The sequence below is a fragment of the Ceratosolen solmsi genome, unplaced genomic scaffold (assembly GCF_000503995.2).
Source record: "Ceratosolen solmsi marchali unplaced genomic scaffold, CerSol_1.0 scaffold11, whole genome shotgun sequence".
Lineage (NCBI taxonomy): Eukaryota > Metazoa > Arthropoda > Insecta > Hymenoptera > Agaonidae > Ceratosolen > Ceratosolen solmsi.
This window is the reverse complement of record NW_011948416.1, coordinates 10,397,694-10,418,845: the sequence shown is the minus strand read 5'-3', so window position 1 is coordinate 10,418,845 and position 21,152 is coordinate 10,397,694. Positions and strand designations below refer to the sequence as shown.

The window sequence follows — 21,152 nt, the reverse complement described above, 5'->3', positions numbered from 1 at the left end:
CTAACGGAGTCGGTCATACCGAAACTTCACGGCGTGCTCCTGGGAGCGTTGCACACAGGATTCACCTCCTCTTCCACTCTCTTACACAACTCTCTATCCTCGCAGGCAGACAGACACAGAGAGAGAGAGAGAGAGAGAGAGAGAGAGAGAGAGAGAGAGAGAGAGAGAATCTCTTCTTATACTCGGCGTTAATAGCCTTAAAGACAAAAGAACGAAGGCGGTTGACGCGCGACGACCTTACTCGAGGCGAGAAAGTGCGCGTGGCTTCTTTGAGCTCCCTAGAAGCGTTTCCTCCATTGTTACCCTCGGAATATAAGAGAGATTTTTAGTTACCGCAGGAGTGGCTAAGACACGCGCTATCGGAGGCCCTTATAAAATGTCTGTCTGTTTTGAAAGGGAGGCGTTGTTGTAAGTCGAGAGCTGCTTTATGATACTGAAAGAACGAGTTTTTGTTCCCGGCCATGTCGATGCGTACCTCCCCACAACCGAGGCCATAATTAATTTTATATATTTGCCCATACTGCCAACAAATTTTCATCTTAGAAGTTGTACATTAAGCTCGAATCCAGCAGTTAATATGCATTTTATAGCGCTGAAACGTAGAAGACTATAAACAACTAATTGTGCCTTTTCTTCTTTTTTTTTTTAATTTCGACATTGGGATTACTCGCTTCGATCGAAAATATGAGATTTTATAAACACACTTTCCGAAGCCTGCTATTTGCGTCCTTCAATTATAAATATAAAATCTGTATAATGTTGCTAGTATTTATTTAAACGAAAACAAAACAAAAAAAAAAAACAAAAAAAAAATGCAGTCGGTTTTTGTTAAGGAGTTAACCGAGGATGACCCGAGGAAAATATATAATAATAAAACTTAATATAAATTTCATTGTCTTTTAATATCAATTACATTATCCATTATCTTGTTTCCTTTTGATCTTCTCTTACCATTTATTTCAATAAGGTATCAAATTTATAATGGGATAAGCTTTCTTGAAAACTTCGTGCTCATATATTTTTCCGCCAGAGCTTTGGAATTATTGTGAATAAATTATAAATGAAATATAAATGTGATGGTAATGTAACCATTTACAGGATACATTTACTTTATCTTACTTTATCATAATAATAAACAAAAACCACTCCTCTTACCATTTATATTTTTATCTTAATGCCCTTCTATTATCTAATATCCAAAAGTAATGGTCATTTTTCGTCCTTTATTACTACTTTAACGAATGTTCAGTCAATCATATTAATAAATCAAGGTACTCGTTACTTTCTCAATATATATTAATTTACTTAAGTATGCTTAAATATATGCGCAGTTAATTGAGATCGACGGAACGAGAAAAAGGACTATTAAATGTCTAAAGCAATATTCAATGTGAAATACGATTGCGCTTAAATTCTAACATTTATTCCTCAGAAAAGACGACTGCGATATCGAAATTTAAATTAAAATTTTTAACGAAAATGGTTAAAAATTGTTGCTATTTTATGCATCTTATAAGGAAAAAAAAACAAAAAGATTCTTACAAATATTATTATAAAATTCTTGCTAATACATATATACAGTTATATAGAGCATAGATTTAATGGACATTAAAGAAAGTTAAACAACGATTTGTAATAATATTCAATTGAATTACTATCTTTGTAGCTTAAATTTTGTCACTGTTCAAGATTCATACAGACGTTACTACAAATACATGAATCCACAGTGGCTTCGCTCTAATACAAAAAAAAAAAACCACTCATCTAAAAAAATTATCAACGCGTATGTATGCATGCAAATTTATAAAGCATGACATGTCGTAAGCCGCGTTAATTGCGGATGAGCCAATGATATCGGCGCTCCAGCGCGCAAAAACTGCACCTACGAAACTTTCGGCTGCAACTTTCCGCCTCGCGGGTCCATAAAAACCCGCAAAAGCTATAAAGAAAATATGCGCCACATCGTAATAATCCCCTCGCATCTTCTAGCGCGCGTATTTCGCTCTATGAAAACAAAAAACCAAAAAACCAAAAAAAAAACAAAACAAAACGAAGAAAAAAAATAAAAATCCAAGCAAAACAAAACAAAACGAAAACAGTAAGAAAGAAAAAAATGAAGCACAGAGTATGAAAAGTCGGCCGTTATGGAATTACGTTTGGCGCGTGTAATTGAAAAGAAAGAGCTCGCCAGGAAAGTTTGACGCTCTTGACCGAGGCGCCACGGCCCTACCCAGTCCAGTTTCCGATCATAAATCAAAATAGCCGGGGAAGCATCGAGGAAGCTCTGCCTCGCACCCAGGATCTAATAGAAAAATAAACAGCGAAACTTTCCCTCGAAGGAGGCGTCTAAATCTCATCGACTTAGCGGCCAAGCGAGTTCTTCGACGTCGCGCATACGTCACGCTTTTGCGACTTTATCGAAGTTGAATTTGCCAAGTTTGCCTTTGCTTCGTGCATACCTACCCCCCAGTCTCCTATTCCTCTCTCTCTCTCTCTCTCTCTCCATTTTGAACCCTCGATATCAACCTACACACCTCATTCCACCCCTTCCAGCTATCACAAAAAAGGTGACATTATAGTGGGATGGCAGTCGCTGACAGATTCGCATACTCGTTGTTACGTAGCTTATTTACCTTAAGGTTCCTAAACTAAGACATTTGTATTTCTTTATTGATTTATTATATTTATTGTACTCCAACATCCTCGTATCGTATCTTTCAAGTATCTAGGAAGGAAATAATGTCGAGAAAGCCATTTTTAAAAGCAATTTGCAGTGATGCGAATCTTATGAATCGCTGTGTGTATTGATATCCTATATATTCCAACTAATTTCCTGACCTGTTTCGACAAAATATCGATATTTGTCAAATATTAATAAATACGGAGAAACTTTGTGAAAATACATTACTCGGCGACTACATTATGTCGAAACACTGTATGCGATGTGCTAAAGCTACATTCGATAGAGTTTTACGAAAAGCATAAGTCGAAGTGTCGCATATCGGTAATGCTAGAATTGTTCATCGTGCGCATCTCTCTCTCTCTCTCTCTCTCTCTCTATCTCTCTCTTTTATCTCCCTCCCATTTGCCCATTGTCATCCCACTACCGCACCGTCCCAGCACTTTCATGAGTAATGGCGAGAAAGAGCACTCGTAAATCCCCCTTTTTTCCACGCTCTCTTATCCCCTCCTAGCCTCGATGGGTTTTAACCCTTTTTTTTTACCATTTCCCACACGATCTTTGCCCGATATTGAATTTCGATTCGACTCCGGCGACGTGCATCTATCCGTATCAGAAGTTCGGTCGCATCCAAACCAAGTGGAAGAGTGCTGCAGAGGGGTCGAGAGGACGAAGAGAAATAAGCAAATAGGCGAGTGGGAGGAGAAAATGAGAGCGAGTCTGCTTTCTACTTTTGCAAATGGAAGACGGACAGTTGCAATGGTTGATCGTAACTTCTCATTTCACGGGATCGAGGAAGAGAGAAAATGCGAGACCGAGACGCATAAATAGATTAACTGAAATACAGGACGAAGAAGGAAAAATGTCAATGAGCTAAAACACGCGCGCGCGCGTGATTAAGAAATACCATTGAAAATGTGCGCAGTCTGATAAGTGATTTTTCGTAGGAAAAAATTAATATGATACTATTGAAAAATCAATGGAAATTGAAAACCAGTTTTCGACGATAAGAAATCATTTTACGTATATGAAATGCCCTTTTATTTATTCCTATGAGAATTAAGCGATTATTGCGATACGTGGCCAAAGTATTTTAACTACAAGTGCCACCTATTATCATTGCTGACCATTTCATAAACAAAAAATAAATAAATAAATAAAAAATAAAATAGCTCTGAATGATTTTTGTCCATTATTGGTACTTACTATTATTATACACCAAATGCAGCAAGTTGCCCTTTTATTTTTCATCCAATCAGGATATTTTCTTTATCATTAAGGTGGAGTATAATTTATTTGCAATGCTTGTGTACTTCGTATACTTTATCATGGAATAAACGATAACTAAAGACATGAAATATTGCAATCTACAACTTTGCTAAAACTAGAATAGGATAACTCGCAAACTGAGACACCTCAACTGCCCATAATCAAAGTTTCGCCGACTGCAAGATACAACTTCCGCCCCTTCCACCGTCCGCGTTATCGGTTCTATGCATTGAAAACGCCGGTTCTTTGTTTTTTTTTTTTTTTTTTTTTTTTTTTTTTTTTTCAACGTATCGGATAAATCAAACCTCGCGCTTTCCAACTTTTGCCCGACGTTTTTCCGCGAAATGATATTGATGAGCATCGAGACATCAATCGAATTTTTCTAGAGATGGTGGGGGCGTAAAGGAGGCTTAGTCTTTTTTTACATTCTTTTGATTTTGTCTTGTTTTCATTACTATGGAGGTGGCCTGGCGCTCGCTTGATTCAGAATATGGAAATAACCGGGTGAATTTCATTAATGAATTATACTCCGCGTTTGCGAAATACTGAAATTTTTGTTTTTTGATTTTTTGATGCTTTTTTCCATCTGCTGCTATGTTACATTTGCTATGTGGTCATTGTGCCGTAACGCTTCTGTTTTCTCTATGTTTTATGTTTATGGCATGTTTTTAATATTCGAGTGGTTAATTATACGAAGGACTTCTCTTCATTTTGTCGATTGCTCGTCAGTAGACACAGTCGGACATTAAATTCTTACCATTTAAATTCACGAATAATTATACATTATTTAAATAATAATAACAATAATAATGATAACAATAACTACTCATAAGTTATTTACGCTACAATTTAATGTAAACATTTTAATAAATGTTAGGAATTACTTTTTACAATTAATTATTCGCTTAATTAATAATTAATGTGTTAGATCTAAGATATTAGTTATCTTGCGCATATATTTAAATATTTGAATTTTTTATATAACTTACAAATTACATTACTCCATCATTTTCTCATAAAATAGACGTTGAACTTAATCCTTTAACGCTCGGCAGACCTTATATGAGTTAAATTTCAGAATGGAGTCAGTTTGCATAATTTTAATCGATATTTATACTATTTTATATGTAGAGGTAATGAAAACTGCTTTCTCTGACTATCAAATTAGATATCATAGAGAAAAACATAAAATTACTAAGTTAATTCGAAATATTGTGTAAAAATATTTATTTTTAAGATTAAAATTGTCTTTTGAGTCTAATAAAATAAAATCTAAAATAAATATCTAGATATTTACTTTAATTTGTTGCTCTATTCAAACACTACATATATTTCTATCTCCCATATATATATATATATATATATATATATATTTTTTTTTTTTGATGTCCATATATATAAGAAAAAGAAAAAGTAAGATAATATCTGGAAAGCGAGATTTTTAATTTGCATATATATATATATATATAAAATTTCATTTCAATTAATTGTTCTTTCAATGAAAGGGATTCTTGAATGGTATAGAAAGGCAAATGAATCAGAAGTGATAGAGAGAAAGAGTGCGATAGAGTTACAAGGGGGAGAAAAATTATTTAAAAAAAAAAAAATGTTTAAATTATAAAATTCCTGCGGATTTTAAAAATGTTAATATTTTATATCTTCGTATCCGAAATCTACTTAAGATATGTGCATTATTCATAATTACCGACTAGCAATTAATCGATGAAATTTTTCGGATAAATTTAAGAACCGTCGAAATTATGGCGCAGCGATATTTATTTTAACCACCAAATAATACTTTACATACATCACTGAATGTACATCGAATTATAAGAACGCGAATGGTTTAACTATTAACGACTAACGAACGCCTTTACGTTACAGCCGAAAAACTGCCAACGGGCTTCCCCATGATCACCCAGGCGCCGACGATGAAGGTCGTGGAGAACGGACACAAAGCCGAGCTCTCCTGCTCAGCGGTCGGCTCGCCCTCGCCCATTATATCCTGGATGATGAACATGCTACCGATAGACACCTCGAATACTCGTTACACCGTCCTCGAATCCGGTAAGTACGCCAAAAAAGCGAAGATGCCCGTCCCCACCTCTCTGGATACACGGTCCCAGCCTCTCCCGAGGCCCGAAACCCCCTCCGGCCACCCGTCGCGGGCTCTACATTCTTACGGGACGCTTATAAAGTTCTCGCGATTGATGAAATATACGTAATGCAATGCGCTTTGTAGAAACAAAAAAAAAAAAAAACAAGAAGAAGAAGAAAAAGGGCAGCACGATACCCGGGAAATGGTGCGATGGTTACTCGAAGCTGCCGTTACCTGCAGGACACGGGCATCTTCGTGGGAGTCATTTCTCGTTATAACGTAGACGTCGTTATTTATTTTTTCATTCCTTCATTCGTAAGCTCTTCTCGTTAAAATTGTTTGCTCCGATAGACCAAGGGGCAATCGTATTGATAAGATAATCTAAAGATTAGAATATTTATTAAAGTTGCCGCTCGGGAAAGCCTGCGTGCTTGCGTGAGTTTACGTATGTTTATTCGTTATGTAATTCGTTCGTACTGCAATTGTTGAGTTTTGACATGACAATGTTCGTAATAGAACGGTTTGTGTAAAATATAAATTGATTTTATGACAATTTACAATGGCCTAAGTAAAGTCAAACGTGATTATCTTGGCGCGAGTGAATAAATAAAACATGCGACATTGGTCAATCGACGATGCATAAAGATTTCGATATGCATAATCGAAATACTTCTTTTTTCTTTTATCTTCTTCATTAATTTACAAGCACAATATTTGATAGACTTGTCTCTTTATCTCTTACACTATACGATTATGCGATTACAGTATAACTAGCGTGTGAATTTCTCAAGATCTTTGCAAAATTATTAGTGGGTGATGCGGCAGTGGGGGCAATACTAATTAATCAAATTGTAGATTCGGTCGATGGTTTTGAGGTGTGAACGTAAACTTTAAAAGATGCAAGCGCCAGCGAATATTCTTGAATTTTGTTCGTAATGATAGTGTCGAATACTTGATGAGATATCTATTATCGATATATTTACATGATTACGAGGCATTGTTTTTCATTGCAATTGAGATATTTTACAATCAAGGCAGTTGACTAGTCTAAAGTATATTATGCAACAGCCAAGACCTTAAGAGCACGAAATTATTAAATTTCCTTAGAATTTTCAAATAAACTTTAATTAATGACAAGTATGCATAGAGTACGAATTAGCCTCGAATTTTTCAACTTCAACGGTAAAATTGCAATTTATTGCTAATACCTTGTTTGACAAATCTTACATAAAATTTTAATAAAGCATCTATGATGTAATATTTATTAGAACGAGTCATCGGATATTCATTTATTATTATTTTTATTTTATATTAGATCTTCCCTGAAATCTATTTCAAAAGCAATATTGCATCGGCTTCAATAGAATTCATTGTATTGAATTTTTATATAGACTATACGTCATTCGATGGCAAAATTCCAAAGTGCTCAACAGCTAGAGCTGCCAAGGAAATGAAGAAGGACCATCTCTTTTAGGTCTTCATTTTTAATAAGAAATGTAAATCTTAGGAAAATTTTTCTCAACATTTTGTGTAAATAAAATTTTTGAGAAATGTATATCAGAAATCTCGTACGAGCGTGCCCTGTTGGGCAATTCATTTTCAGGGATCTATCTCGATGGAATTTTATTAACTAACATAATAGTGCCAATCGATGGCAATACAATTAATTGTCGTGTTTTATCGAATAACTAAAATCTTAATTTCCATTTAAGTGAGCTTAGAGTTGGCCGAGTAGATTTAGAATTTAGTTTATCGTGGTCGAACGACTTGTCTGGATGTATAATTCATAGCGATATTTTCAGATTTAAATAGCAATAGAAATAAATTTATAATATAATCGATAAGAAAGGCAAAAATTGAAAATTTAATTTTCCTAATATAATACTTAGACATTTTCGATATAGATTTATGGTAATAAATGATAATTTTTTTTATCCATTTTTCACGAGATAAATTTACATTGATTAAAATTCAGTTAACGTTCGTTCTTATTGATTCATTTTTCCTTTTTTTCACTTTCTATTTTTTTTGTTTTTTTTTGTTTTTTGTTTTCGTTTTTCTTTTGTTATTATTTTTCTAATTATGTCGATGGGTGTGATTGTGAGGATCTTAGATTCGTTATTAATTGAGCATGAAAGGTGAAAGACACCGCATTGCCATATTTTCATATCACAGCATTCAACATCATCGCATTGCCAATTATTTTACCGTGTCGCGTCTACAAAATACATTACCAAAAAAGGCTCAATAATAATTTGAGCTTTCACGTAGCCACGCGCGTATTTAAATTTTTGTCGCAAAATTAGCCATTGTCGTATTGATTTTGTCCATCTCGAGAAATAGTGAGTTTACATTGAATAGAGGAACATCGAGAGTCGGAACTTGTTCGTCCAATGGACAGTCGCACAAGCTGAATGGCGCTGATTAAAAAGGTTTGTTAAAAACGGGAGCGCCGAGCTAATCGTCGACCGCGCATAAAGCGCATACGAAAAATATCGCAAGGACCTGTCCAACGACTCAACTGCATCCTCGTAAAAGCGAAGCGTCGCCGCATTACGTCCTTGATGAGCAATCCTGTTTTTCCATTCGAGATTATCGGCATTTTAAGCAAAAGACAAATACATTTCACCGCGCGAAATCGAAAGACACGGTAGAAATGAAAATCGAGCGCACCTCTCCAATGCAACCAGGCCATGATAAAGAGCTCGAACGGAGGGACGACGCGCAGAGCGGCGGCGCATACGAAAATCAATTACCTCTCCCTTACCCCGAGCCACTACTCCCGCCTCTACTCCCATCCTCCACAATCTCCCAAACCCCTAACCCCTAACCACCATCCGTTCCCCATCCCATAGCCCATCGCCAGTGCCGCGAGCATACCGGCGCCTTGTAGAAACACCTTGTATATTTTCGACTCGAGCGCGCCACGTTGTAAGAAAGATGAATAGATAACGGGCATGGCCAGCAATATCGAGCGCAAACAGCCTCTCGAGTAAGTCACTGTCGGGGCTACGACAGAGCGTTGATCGAGTGGTCATGCAAGGGGGAGGAAGAGGGCGCGGCCCACCTACACCCTCATCCAACCCAAGCCATACCAACAACACGTAACGAGGATCTGTATTGATATATACGGTGGCACGTTCTTGGCTTATACATTATACCTCGCCATTACCGGGCTGCGCGCACCTGCATCGCCAAGTAGATGCGTCTCCTCCTCTTCAGCCTAGTCTTGCAATTGCAGACCCGATTCTCACGAGCCCAGCAAAAAGCCATGGGAAATCGCAGGGCAATCATTGGGGGCTGGGAGGGGGGGGGGATGAGAGCTTTTCCGAGAGACTCCGCGAGGAGCGAGAGCTTACCGATGGCCAAGCATTTCCAGCCGAGGTGAACACGTTCTTCCTCGTGTGACTGCCGATGAGCCTGGAATTCGGCTTACGTATATTCCTCGACCGAATTACGATATCAGGGACGAGGAAACGCGCTCACCTCTGTCCGCTCAAGCTTCATTCTGGAATTCGGTCGACGGATTTTGTCGCTTTGCCACCGAGTGATCGAAATGCCAAGTTAGTTAAGCTGGGGATGTGAGAAGGGTCGCGTATTATATGAGTGGTGACCGCAAGAAAGTTAATCGCTTGAAAACATTTTTCAAGCTCTCCCCTCCCTCACTCTCTCGTAAAGATGTGTAATTTCGAGAGATCTCGGCGAGCCGTGAAAGGAAGAGAGAGAAAGAGAGAGAGAGAGAGAGAGAGAGAGAGAGAGAAAGAGAGAGAGAAAAGAAACGAAGAAAGAATGATAGAAACGAAAACTAAAACGAAAAGCAAAAAACAAATAGAGGCAGAAAAATGGTAGACTAATAAAGTTGAAGGGCTGGAATTTAAATGGTTACTCGCTGAAAATAAATATTGCTGCCAAATATTTTGTGTAAACTACGCTTCGCGAAATGCACATGCCGGATGCGCGTGTCGGATCGCTTGGCGTTCGTTCGAAACTATTTTGAATCGAGAAGATAAGATAATACATGGTTCTTAATCACATTCGAATTATCAACGTTTTATCACAGAATGATAAAAAAAAAAAGAAATAATTATCCATCGATGAGAAAAATGTTTTATTAAAATTATGCAGAAAGCATAAATCAGCTTTCAAATAAGGACAATTTAAGAACACAATATAACCCAATGTATCGCGCTGCATTAACATTGTTGAAAATTCTTCATTTTTTATTCCATGCGTAAAGCAGCTTTGTAAAATATTAAAAATATAACGGTTATTTTGAACATACACACACACACATATATATATATATATATATATATATATATATATAGAGATTAAGTTTGATAAAACTGTAAATTGATCATTCTTACAAATTGTGCAATGCCGGCCCTGGAGTTACGTAAAATACGAAAAATTATTATTGTTATTTTGTTTTTGTATGGTTTGGCGACCGTAGAGCTCGGTTACTATGTCTTTGACCTTTATTATGTCTCATTTTTATCCTGTTTAACGTTTCCACGCCTCGATACCGGCCGAAGAAAATTGTTTTTCGAAATCGAACAGTCATTAAATGAGTATCCAAGTCATAAGATTTTATGCTTTTTAGAAAATCGTAGCTATTGTCTCGTTCAAGGTTCGAGACAAAAGGGTAGAATTTCTCTCTCTCTCTCTCTCTCTCTCTCTCCCTCTCTCTCTCTCTCTCCCTCTCGCCCTCTCTGCTCCTCTCTGCTCCTCTATGCTCATCTCTGCCTCTCCCGTGCATTTATAAACCGATAAAGTGATCGTAAACGATCGTGTATTGGAATCGCTATAGTCATCTCCGGTATCCGTACAGATGATTTTCTCGACTTTTATAATACCGTATTTTCAGAATCCATCGCCTTTTACTTCTGCCTGTTCTTACCCGTACGTATCGATGTTGTCCGAATGCAGATAAAAGCTTATACTCCAATAAATACATGCATCGCTGTACCGACGTGGATTCTTTTTTTTTCCTTTTAATCCTTTTGCATACCTCCTGATTGGCTTTACAGCTCGAGCCGATAAATTATCTATTAGCTAAATAAATAAAAGAGATTATTAAATTTCTGTTGTCCGTAGTTAAATAAAAGTGAGCGCCCTTCTTAAAATCTCTCTGTCGTTTTTATATGATTATATTAATCTGCAGAATGAAATTCACGTTGCGTATACAAACTTTCGTTTACATTTTATTAGGAAAGGAGAGGAATTAAACGTATTTGAAACTCCGGCAGTTTTATCCATCAAAATTTATATGTCTATATAAGTAGCTATATGCCCTACCCTTACACATACATTTGCCTTTATTTATGATTTATACATACATTCCAATGGTTATACATTCGAAATATTGTAACAAGTTAATCCATAAATTTGAAACGCGACTGAAAACGCATATATTTATCTACGAAATGAAAAGTTGACAAGAATGAAAACAAATTGAGAGAAGCAATAAAAGATAGGCTTCACGAAACTATATATATATATATATATATATATATATATATATATATATATATACATATATATATAAAACAGAAACAAAGATATCTTTTCGAATAAAAATCATAATGCGGAAGAAAATCCACTACTCCTACACTCCATGATACAAAAAAAGAAAAGAAAGAAAGAAAGAAAGAAAAGAAATGAAAAAGTAATTAAGCTCGTATACCAGTGGTAATGCAAATCAACAATAGCTAGCGTGAGAATGACTAAAACTTCACCCTCGTCTCTCATTTCTAGCCAAATATTACGAATGAACGTAGCAAGAACGCTGCGCTACCCAATGACACGGGCGCGATACCACGTCTGTCAATTAGAACTTAATTAAACGGCGTCGTAAAATCAAGGAAAGTCCAACCGCTTAAGAACTCGAGCGAGTCTGTCGCTACTCGAACAGGTAGTTGCTCGCCTCCTATGGTATTTCGAGTTCGGAGTTGGTCCTCGTCGAAATGCCGCTCCAGCACTTTGCTCGGTATTAGAGGGGGCCATGGTGACATCGTTCCTCCGTTCCTTCCGAGAGCTGACGAAATTAGGCGGGCGAGTATGGGTGCGTGCGAGTGACATGAGAGAAACGGGAAAGGGATGATCGGAGCCGACGATCGGTTGAAATTGCTCGAGCAAGAGAAACGTTTTGAATCGGTTTCGTTACGGACGTGTAGTGCCGTACGTTCTCCGCTTACTTATTTCGTATTCTTGTAGAAAGGTTAAAATATTGATGAGATTATGTGAATGGGAGGAGGTTGGTGGCATTTTATTTTGTGATGAATTTTACAGAAAAATCTTCGGTTCCAGGCTGTCGGAAGAGGCTATTATTGTCAGCGAGATTTTTTCGCGTGGTTAATGATTTTACAATGAGGAGAGTTTTTTTCCTTTTATTTTCGAGCGGCACCGGCAACAACGATCTCCCTTACGATAAAGGGACATATGAGGAGGGACCGTTAGAGCTGCGACGTAAGCTGATGATAGCGCGAGGCGAGGAGATTTAAATGAAAAAGATCTAATGCTATCTTAAGGATCAAAGCCAAGGTATTCTACGCGTCGCGATCGTAAAATTGATCTTAATTTCGAAAATGCATATTGGGTATGATATAATCAACGGCTGCGCTACCACTCCGTGTTGAACGGCCGAGCATATAATTCGAAAAATTGCTCGGGCGTCTAATGTAAATTCTCGGTAAAACATTCGTGTTTACGGCAATGTAATTTTCCGTGCAGTAAACGCGGCGAATAACGAAGGTGAAAAAATTAAGAGAAAAACAAAGTATCGCGGAGCCGATGGGCGGTTCGGGGCCAGGAAGAATTCCATTCTGCCGCGCAACTTCTTTAAAGCACACACGCGAAGATGTAAATCGAAAATTCGCGCGAAACATGAGCCGCATTTGGGCGCATAGGCGGGACGCGAGAGGAAAGGAGAGAGAAGAAGCGCAAAAAGAGAGCAGCAGTGTCGGCTTTATCTTTGGCTAAACGAGCGTCGTCGAGTAGTCGCTCCGTGGGCCATTGTAGCTTGCAGTTTCGCGTGTCTTTTCTCTCTTCCATTCGTCTCTCGAGCTGCCCGCGCGAGGCTCTTAATGCGCTACGAGAGAAGGTGGTGGTGAGCGGGAAAACCAGCGCGCGGGGTGGGGCGAAGAAACGGGGGAGTGTTTGCGTGCGAACGACATGCGAAGTTGCGCGAACGCTAGCTCAAAAGGAAGAAGAATGAAGGGTGATAGGGCGGTAGGGCGGTAGTGGTGGTAATGGCGGTTAGATGATTGGGAGTGGGGGTGAAAGGAGGAGGAAGGGGAGGCTAAGACGGAGACGGAAATGAGCTGAAAGTAACTGCGGTAAAAGAAGGGAACTTTAGGGATTTCGCGAGCAATGCGCTACAAGCATCTGCTCTCAGCAATCTTTCCTACTCCATGCCCGAAGTGCGAGCAAATGTGAAATTTTATTTTATGCTCCTTTGCCATGTTCATTTTTATTTGTGTACTCTCGGTTTAGCTCACTGCGCGTAGAGAGAGAGAGAGAGAGAGAGAGAGAGAGAGAGAGAGAGAGAGAGTGTACGAATGAGCAACGAGGTGTATGCTTTGATCATCCCCTTGGATTATAATCCCTTTCTATTATTGAAAGCTGTAAGGCCGTAGTTGCATGTTATTTGGTATCGAAGGCGCGTCTTCTTGAAATTCGCGAATTACGCAAATCTAGCAAAATTCCATTGCCCTCGTCGATCCATTGTTAAGCAATGATAGTTACAGTCGATATTAAATTGCTGCAAGTTTCATGGCTAAAAAGAATTATGAATAAATACTGCTTAATATAAACATTCGATATAAAACTTTGCTATAAAGGTAAATAAGTGAGCGAAAGTAATGGAAACGATAATATTATCGATTTGATATTATTTTAATTCATACTGTTATTTTAATTTATAGTAGAGATACGAGTGGAGGGAAGAGAAACTTTCCAATAATGTCTATTCTATTCATATATTCGTATATTTGAATTATTTTTGCGAAATGTGCGTGAAAAGGCCGAATTAAAGGCTAGTTTGTTTAAGAGTTTTTGCCGTTATTTTAAAATAATAGCCAAAATATATAAGTAAGCTTATATAATCAAGAATAAAAATTGTTACAAAATATCCCGTATTTCTTTGTTCGCTGCAACAATGACGGCCAATTAGATATTTTATCCCTCTTGACGTCCACTAAAATCAGACAACAAATATACATTGTTATTAAACAAGTTCATAAAATTCATTGTTTACCTTCCCCCCTCCCTCTTCCCCCTCCCCCCATCGCCCTCCCTCTCTCTATACCACGCAGTTCAAATTCTTAATTACGAGTTTAAAATACCAACGAAATGCAACTGGATTCGATAGCCAAAACCTCGTTTAGTCCCCAGTATTGTTAAAGGTAGAAAAAAGCGAATCGAAAGCCCTCGAGAGCGAAAACAAAAACCACGTACTATCCGTTCAGAATACTCGAGCGCAAGGACATTAAAACGAGAAATTAATTGTTCCATTTGTCAAGTCCTTAGAGCACGTTGTGCAAAAGTCACGTTTAAACATTCGCTCCCAACAGTAATTATAGTCACGCGGGAGAATTACGCTCACGAAGGCGACGAAATACGAAAGTCCAGGCGCAACTTAGCCGAACGGCCAAAGACAGGAGTAAAGGACGACGAGATGAAGCGGCAGCAACAGCGGCAGCCTCGGTATCACCGTGACGTCGACGCAACGCCAATGCGAAACATGATACATATTCTCGAATTGTATTTAAGTCGGAAGTCGGGAGGATGGCAAGGATATTATAGTACCGCTGGTGTTCTTGAACACACCACTCTGTGTTGGAACACACGGAATTCTGGAAGCGTCGCGAGCATTTGTCGAAACTTGCACTTGAGTGAGTTGACGAGGAAGGCGATTGCGGCTCCTCTTGGCCATTTTTAGACGTGGGCTTGCGCTTATTTCGATAAGCCGGATCGATGGGAGGAAAGGACGGACGGGGCACCTCAACCCCTTGACCTGCTGAGGCAAAACGTCTCGAGGATCCACCGTGAATGACTGACTTTCTACTTTCTCTTTTTGTCCAATGTCGTCTCCTTTGCCATGTACTCGAATAGTATTTTTCGGGATTCTTCTTTTTTTCTCCTTCATTGTTTTTTTTTTTGTTTTTTTTTTGTTTTGTTTTTATTTTTTATTTTTTTGTTTTTTAACCTTTTCCTAATTAAATATGAAATCGTTAAACTGCCGTTTTTAACGGCTTATGCTTCTGGGAATCGAGCACGTTTGCTTAATTCTGAAATTACCGAAATAGGCATTATTTCATTTATAAAGAAAGTAATGACACGTTAGTGACTGCTCGACTTCTGTATCGAATATAGAAATTAACTTTAAATTCATCTCTATGCTATATAATAAGGAAACTGCAGTTCTATATCGCATGGAAGTTTATTTGGACATTATTTTAACGATCAAATAATTTATGATTGCAATTTGGTTTATAGTTGAGTATATTATTATGGGGTGAATAAAAACAAATGAAATTGAAATAGGAAATTTTATTTAATAACCGGGCGAAGTGATAGACGCTACGATCATTATGAGCAATAAATTTCAAAAACCTAACATTATATTAAACATTGAATCATTAAAAGAAAAAGGATAGATTTTATCATCAAAAAAAAAAAAAAAAAAAAACTAACAGTGGACAATGGCACTTCATTCAAATCGCCTAAATAGTATTATGAAACAAAATTTCTGAATGTAGAATAATCGTCATACAAATCAATTCGTCAATTCTTCGCTTTTAATCTACGAGACAATAATTAATACTCTCATACGTATGCAAAATCCTCTTAAAAAATAGCTAATTTATATAGAATAAAGCTTAAGAAGTAAAGAAGTTAAACGAAAAACTTTCCAAAGTATTATAGCCATATCTTATCAAACTGATTTCAAAATTAAAACTACGACATTTACATGTTTGGATTCTTTTCTTGTTAAAACTCTATCCCGCCTTAATGTCTCGCAAACTTGCATCCAACTGCAATTTACTTTCGCAAAATTATGAAATTCCAAATGAAAACACGCATAATAAAAATACGAATCTACATCTAAAATCTAAGAGGCGAGCTTAAAAATCAGTTAACTTATTGGAAATTCAATGATTGCGCTACAATAACAAAATGCTAGTTTAATTTTAATTAAGCTAAAACGTCGTCGAGCGAAACCGAGCAGCAAAAGACTTTTAAGAGAGCTGCGCTCGCAACTAAGAGCGCCTTATACTCCCCCCCTCCCCCTCCCTTCTGTGCATAAACGTCCATGCACAACTTTCCAAATTGATTATGGGAATTTTTGCTCTAAGTGGTAAAGTCCTGGTGCAGTCAGATGTCGACGCCTCAAGTTTTCTCCACCCAACTGAGAGTACGAGGTCATTAAAATGCCTTCTCTCCCTCCCTACCACTAAATCCCTCTTTTTATATATCTCTCTCTCTCTCTCTCTCTCTCTCTCTATCTATCTATCTATCTATCTCTCTGTCACTCGCGTTATTTTGTGCTGACCCGAGCCACCATCCGAACCAGCGCTCGCTAAATTCCTCGCACTGTTTCTTTTGCCTCTACTATTTGTTGCTGAGAGAGATAAAATCGGTCTAAAAAGGACAACGAAATAATAGAAGAGATAGAAGAGATAGAACCTTTACTTTCATCGTCGGTTTGCCGAACTGCTCTTTCGCGTCACTCGATGCACCACCATAGATCGCCTTACGTATTTCCAACGTCCGATTACCGCTTCCCAGAATAATTATTCTCGGAAACTCGTGTGTACTTAATCTATGTTCTGCGCCCAAAATTATTATATTCCTTTGCTCTGCAAACATGGAAATGTAAATGATTTATCAGACTCTATTGAAAATTTTATTTCTCATTTTCATTATATATATATATATATATATATATATATATATATATATATATATATATAACAATCATTTGCTCGCTTTAAAATTCGATTATTACAACAAAAAATCTCATTATTGGCTATAATTGGATGCTAATTGAATTTTGTTACATACGTGAAACTCGGCTGATACTCGCTTGCCATTCACATGGATAATCAAGCAATAATTTTCAATTTTCAGCCATATACTTATTTAAAATATTGTTATTATAATGTGATACTCGATATGAAAAATAATTAGTAGAGTTTGTGATTAGACAGCACTAGGTTATAATTATTAAATCAAATAACGAAAAAATAACTATTTTCAGTATCTGATGAATCGTTTAGACTTGAGTTATAAAATTAATTGTACTTAATACGAAGGAAGAATTTTAATTATGATACTAATGAAATACTAAACGCTATTAACAGAAGGGAATACTGAAAACAAAGGTACACACACATATATATAAATGTACATAAAGAGGAAATTATTATTATTTACAATAAAATATCAGAAATATATATATTTATATATGTATAAATATACATATATTGTGCATAAAAAAGAGAAAAATGTGCAACTTATTTTAAAACAAACATCGTCTTTTTAAAATTTTTTATTCTATGACTTAATGAATTGAATACATTCAGAAATAAAATATATTATTTATAATTATGCGCTACAAAACCTTAGTAGTTACTTAGTACCTGATATTTTCCGAGCAAAATCAATAACGGTAATTAATAATGATAAATTGTTTCAATAAACTATATCGAAATTAATTCAAACTTATTCAAGTAAATTATACATAATGTAATTAATTTTAAATATTTGGATAGATAGGGTAATATGTATGTCAATTGGCATAAAATAAGCATTTTAGAAGTATTAATCACAATCATAATAAATTAGTAATTTATTGTGCTGACACTTACGTAGTCTTTACATTTCAATATGAACTCGACGACTTACAAAATTCGCACAACGGACTGTACTTTACGAGTTTTTTTTTGTTTTTAATAATTTCTCTACTTTCGGCAATATACATTTTTTTTTTCCTTTTGACTCGTAGCTGATTGACATAGAACGAAATACTTTTTTCACTGTGCAACCGACATTTCATAAAACACTTCAACATGCTGAAATGTTAATATAGTATACTAATACTATAAATATATAATCGATAAATAAAATTTTACAATACTATAACAAGAGTCATATGGAATTTGAATTTCTATAAATATTTCTACATATTTATTGCCTCGTAAATTAAAATCATTATGTTGACTTTATCAGAATGAAAGATTGTAAAAGCAAATTTAATTTCAAATACGCGTCATTAAAATTACAAAGAAAAACCGCCACAGATGATATTAAAGCAATAATTTAAAAAATAGTTTTTATACTTTAACGTAGTGATAACTCATCTTCTCAAATAAATTTTAATAATTTCTCAATTTTAATAAGGGAATAAATTTGTTGTCGTTAAAATAATAGTATAATAAGTCATGCTATGAATAATAATATTTTTATCTCAGACTAAGACAATTTATTATGGCCTTGCAGAATATCTTGATGCTAACATATATTATACACATTATGCCTAATAACACAATTTTATAAGAAATTTATTGCGTTTACTGCAATAATAATATATGTGAAATTATTTAGCCAAATTGATAAACTCCATCAATTAAAACATTATACATAATGTGTGCTCCGATAAAAGTTTTTATTTACTGGAATAATACGTATCAAAGAATTTGATGAGTCGTTTAAAAAGGACTGAAACGAGCAGCAATTAAGCTTTAACTTTCATATTAAGTATTTGTACGCAGCACATACGCTACTAATAAAAATATCGCTTTAATATTCAAATTCAAATATAAAATCACTCAACAAAAATTTAATCAGCCCTTTCATGTAAATTAGAGATTACAATAAAGCATTTGTCTGGCGAGCAGAAAAATTTTCAATTCAAGGCATTGTTTCAAAAAATAATTTCCTCGCATAATTATACTAAGGATATTGGTATTAGTAATTCAAACTCTTCGTAGGTAGAAATAAAAGCTCGGTCTATCTTCTTCTCGACCATCCTTTCCATTCTTCGAGATCCGCAGATAAATATGAGACAGGTGCCAAAAAACTATACATACGTACGCTCTCTCTCTCTCTCTCTCTCTCTCTCTCTCTCTCTCTCTCTCTCTCTCCGTCTCTCACTCTGTATGCGTTCTGTCGTTATCGCAAAGAATTCAATATCGCGCGCGTGTAAGAGCGCATACGTTTATAGAGAATAAGGAAGGAGCAGCGATGAAATATGCTGCGGTCCAAATCACAAGTTGTAGTCGCGCAGGAGTGAGCCAAGGTTACACGCATACCCATCGTGTCGGTGTAAATACATTTGCCGGTGGGTATTTGTATTCTATTTCGATGAGAAACTCGATGCCACACTCCTTTATTCTAGCCATACGTCTCCTTTCGATCTACTTTCCTCGCTGCTGTCGTTCTTCATTCTCCTACATATATCCCGCACTCGCTTTCTCCACTAAAACACGCGAATGCATTATCATTCTCGACGATTATAGTTTCTATACAAATGTGTTAATGATTATTATAATAATATTATTATTATTTTTCTATTTTCATAAGCAACGCATTTTACACGATTAATGGTTTTTGAGATTTGAGAGATTATGGGACACTGATCGATTGTGTAGAGTTAAAATTAAACATTATTTTACAAAATTAATTCAATTATCGTGATAGTAAGTGTATTCAATAGTAATACAATTTTGCGTTTGCATAGTTAATAATGTCCTGTTCTATATTAGAAAATTAGTATACTACATTGAACGAACCACAACATTATATTTTCTGTAATGTATTTGTTGTGTGGGAGAATTAAAACATTTGCCATACTGCGAATACGAAAAATTGATGTTAAATCACGTGTAAATATTCATAGAAATATGACGTTGAACTTGCAATTTAAAATATTTACATGAATGCTCTATTCTGTGACTTTTTATATACATTTAATTGAACGGTGCGTCTCTTTTTCCTGTACAACATGGATACATACAGAGTAAAGCTTTTATTTTAAATTATCCTAAAAATTTACGATAATCGAAGAACTTTCTACTTCGCATACAATTTTATCATGATTTTGTTGTAAAGTTTACTTAATTTCGCGGTAAATATCATGAATTTTACGATAATTTTTAACGAAAATTTATGAGCGTGAATTTCTAATGTATCGCTGAGTAGCACGTGAATCGCATTAATGGAATCGTAAAAAAGTTTTTACAACTGAATCAAAATGTATCTTTTCTAAATAGATAATAATTTTAAATTTTAAATAATCTATTTAATATAAATTGTAGAAGAAAAATATTTATCATGTAAAAGAAATTGAAATTTTTGATTACGTAAAAATACATTTTTTAAATTCATATATGTTTAGTTGTAGTTTTTTTTTTATTTTATAAAAATATCTTGTGGAAACTTTTAAATAAAATTTTCTCGAAAATTTGAATAACTTATACTAAGCAGAATTTACTTCCAGATTTAAATAAATTTTATTCAAGACTTAAGCAAATGACACTTTACGTGAAGTAAAAATCCTCTACGAAGTAATTTTAACATATTATTTTTCTATTTTCTTATACAATATTTATTGTCTGCATGTACACACACACACACACACACACACACACACACACATATATATATATATATATATATATATAAGGTTCTGTAGAGAAGATGGAAGTGGATACGGATGTGCGTATAAATACATGTGTGTGTGTGTGTGGATGCGCGTATAAAAAATTTAATTAATGTAATAACCGTTACAATAAAACAACAATATAAAAAGTTCTTTATATACCTTTGAGCATGTACATTCTAAGATTATTACACTTTTACACATACGATCCAATATATAAATCACGAAATTTAAGAACTGTGACAATCACTTGACACATTGTGGCTGAACAATCATTTTACAACAAATGTAGAGGGAACGTTGAGTGCAGAACAGTAAAAAATTTGTAGTCAACTTAAAACTTACCACTTCGCTTTTTTTGCCTTCCCCTTCCATACACAAATCTGACTCACTCACTCACTCACTCACTCACTCACTCACTCACTCACTCACTCACTCTA

The 21,152-nt window shown here is 35.7% G+C and overlaps 1 protein-coding gene across 1 annotated transcript in view; it reads left to right on the top strand.

Moving 5' to 3' along the window:
• The window catches only part of Lar (tyrosine-protein phosphatase Lar), a 187,645-nt gene that overhangs the window by 117,776 nt on the left and 48,717 nt on the right, over nucleotides 1-21,152 (top strand). The window contains 1 exon segment of the mRNA XM_011495886.1: nucleotides 5,834-6,016. Coding sequence (XP_011494188.1) covers nucleotides 5,834-6,016 — 183 coding nt within the window.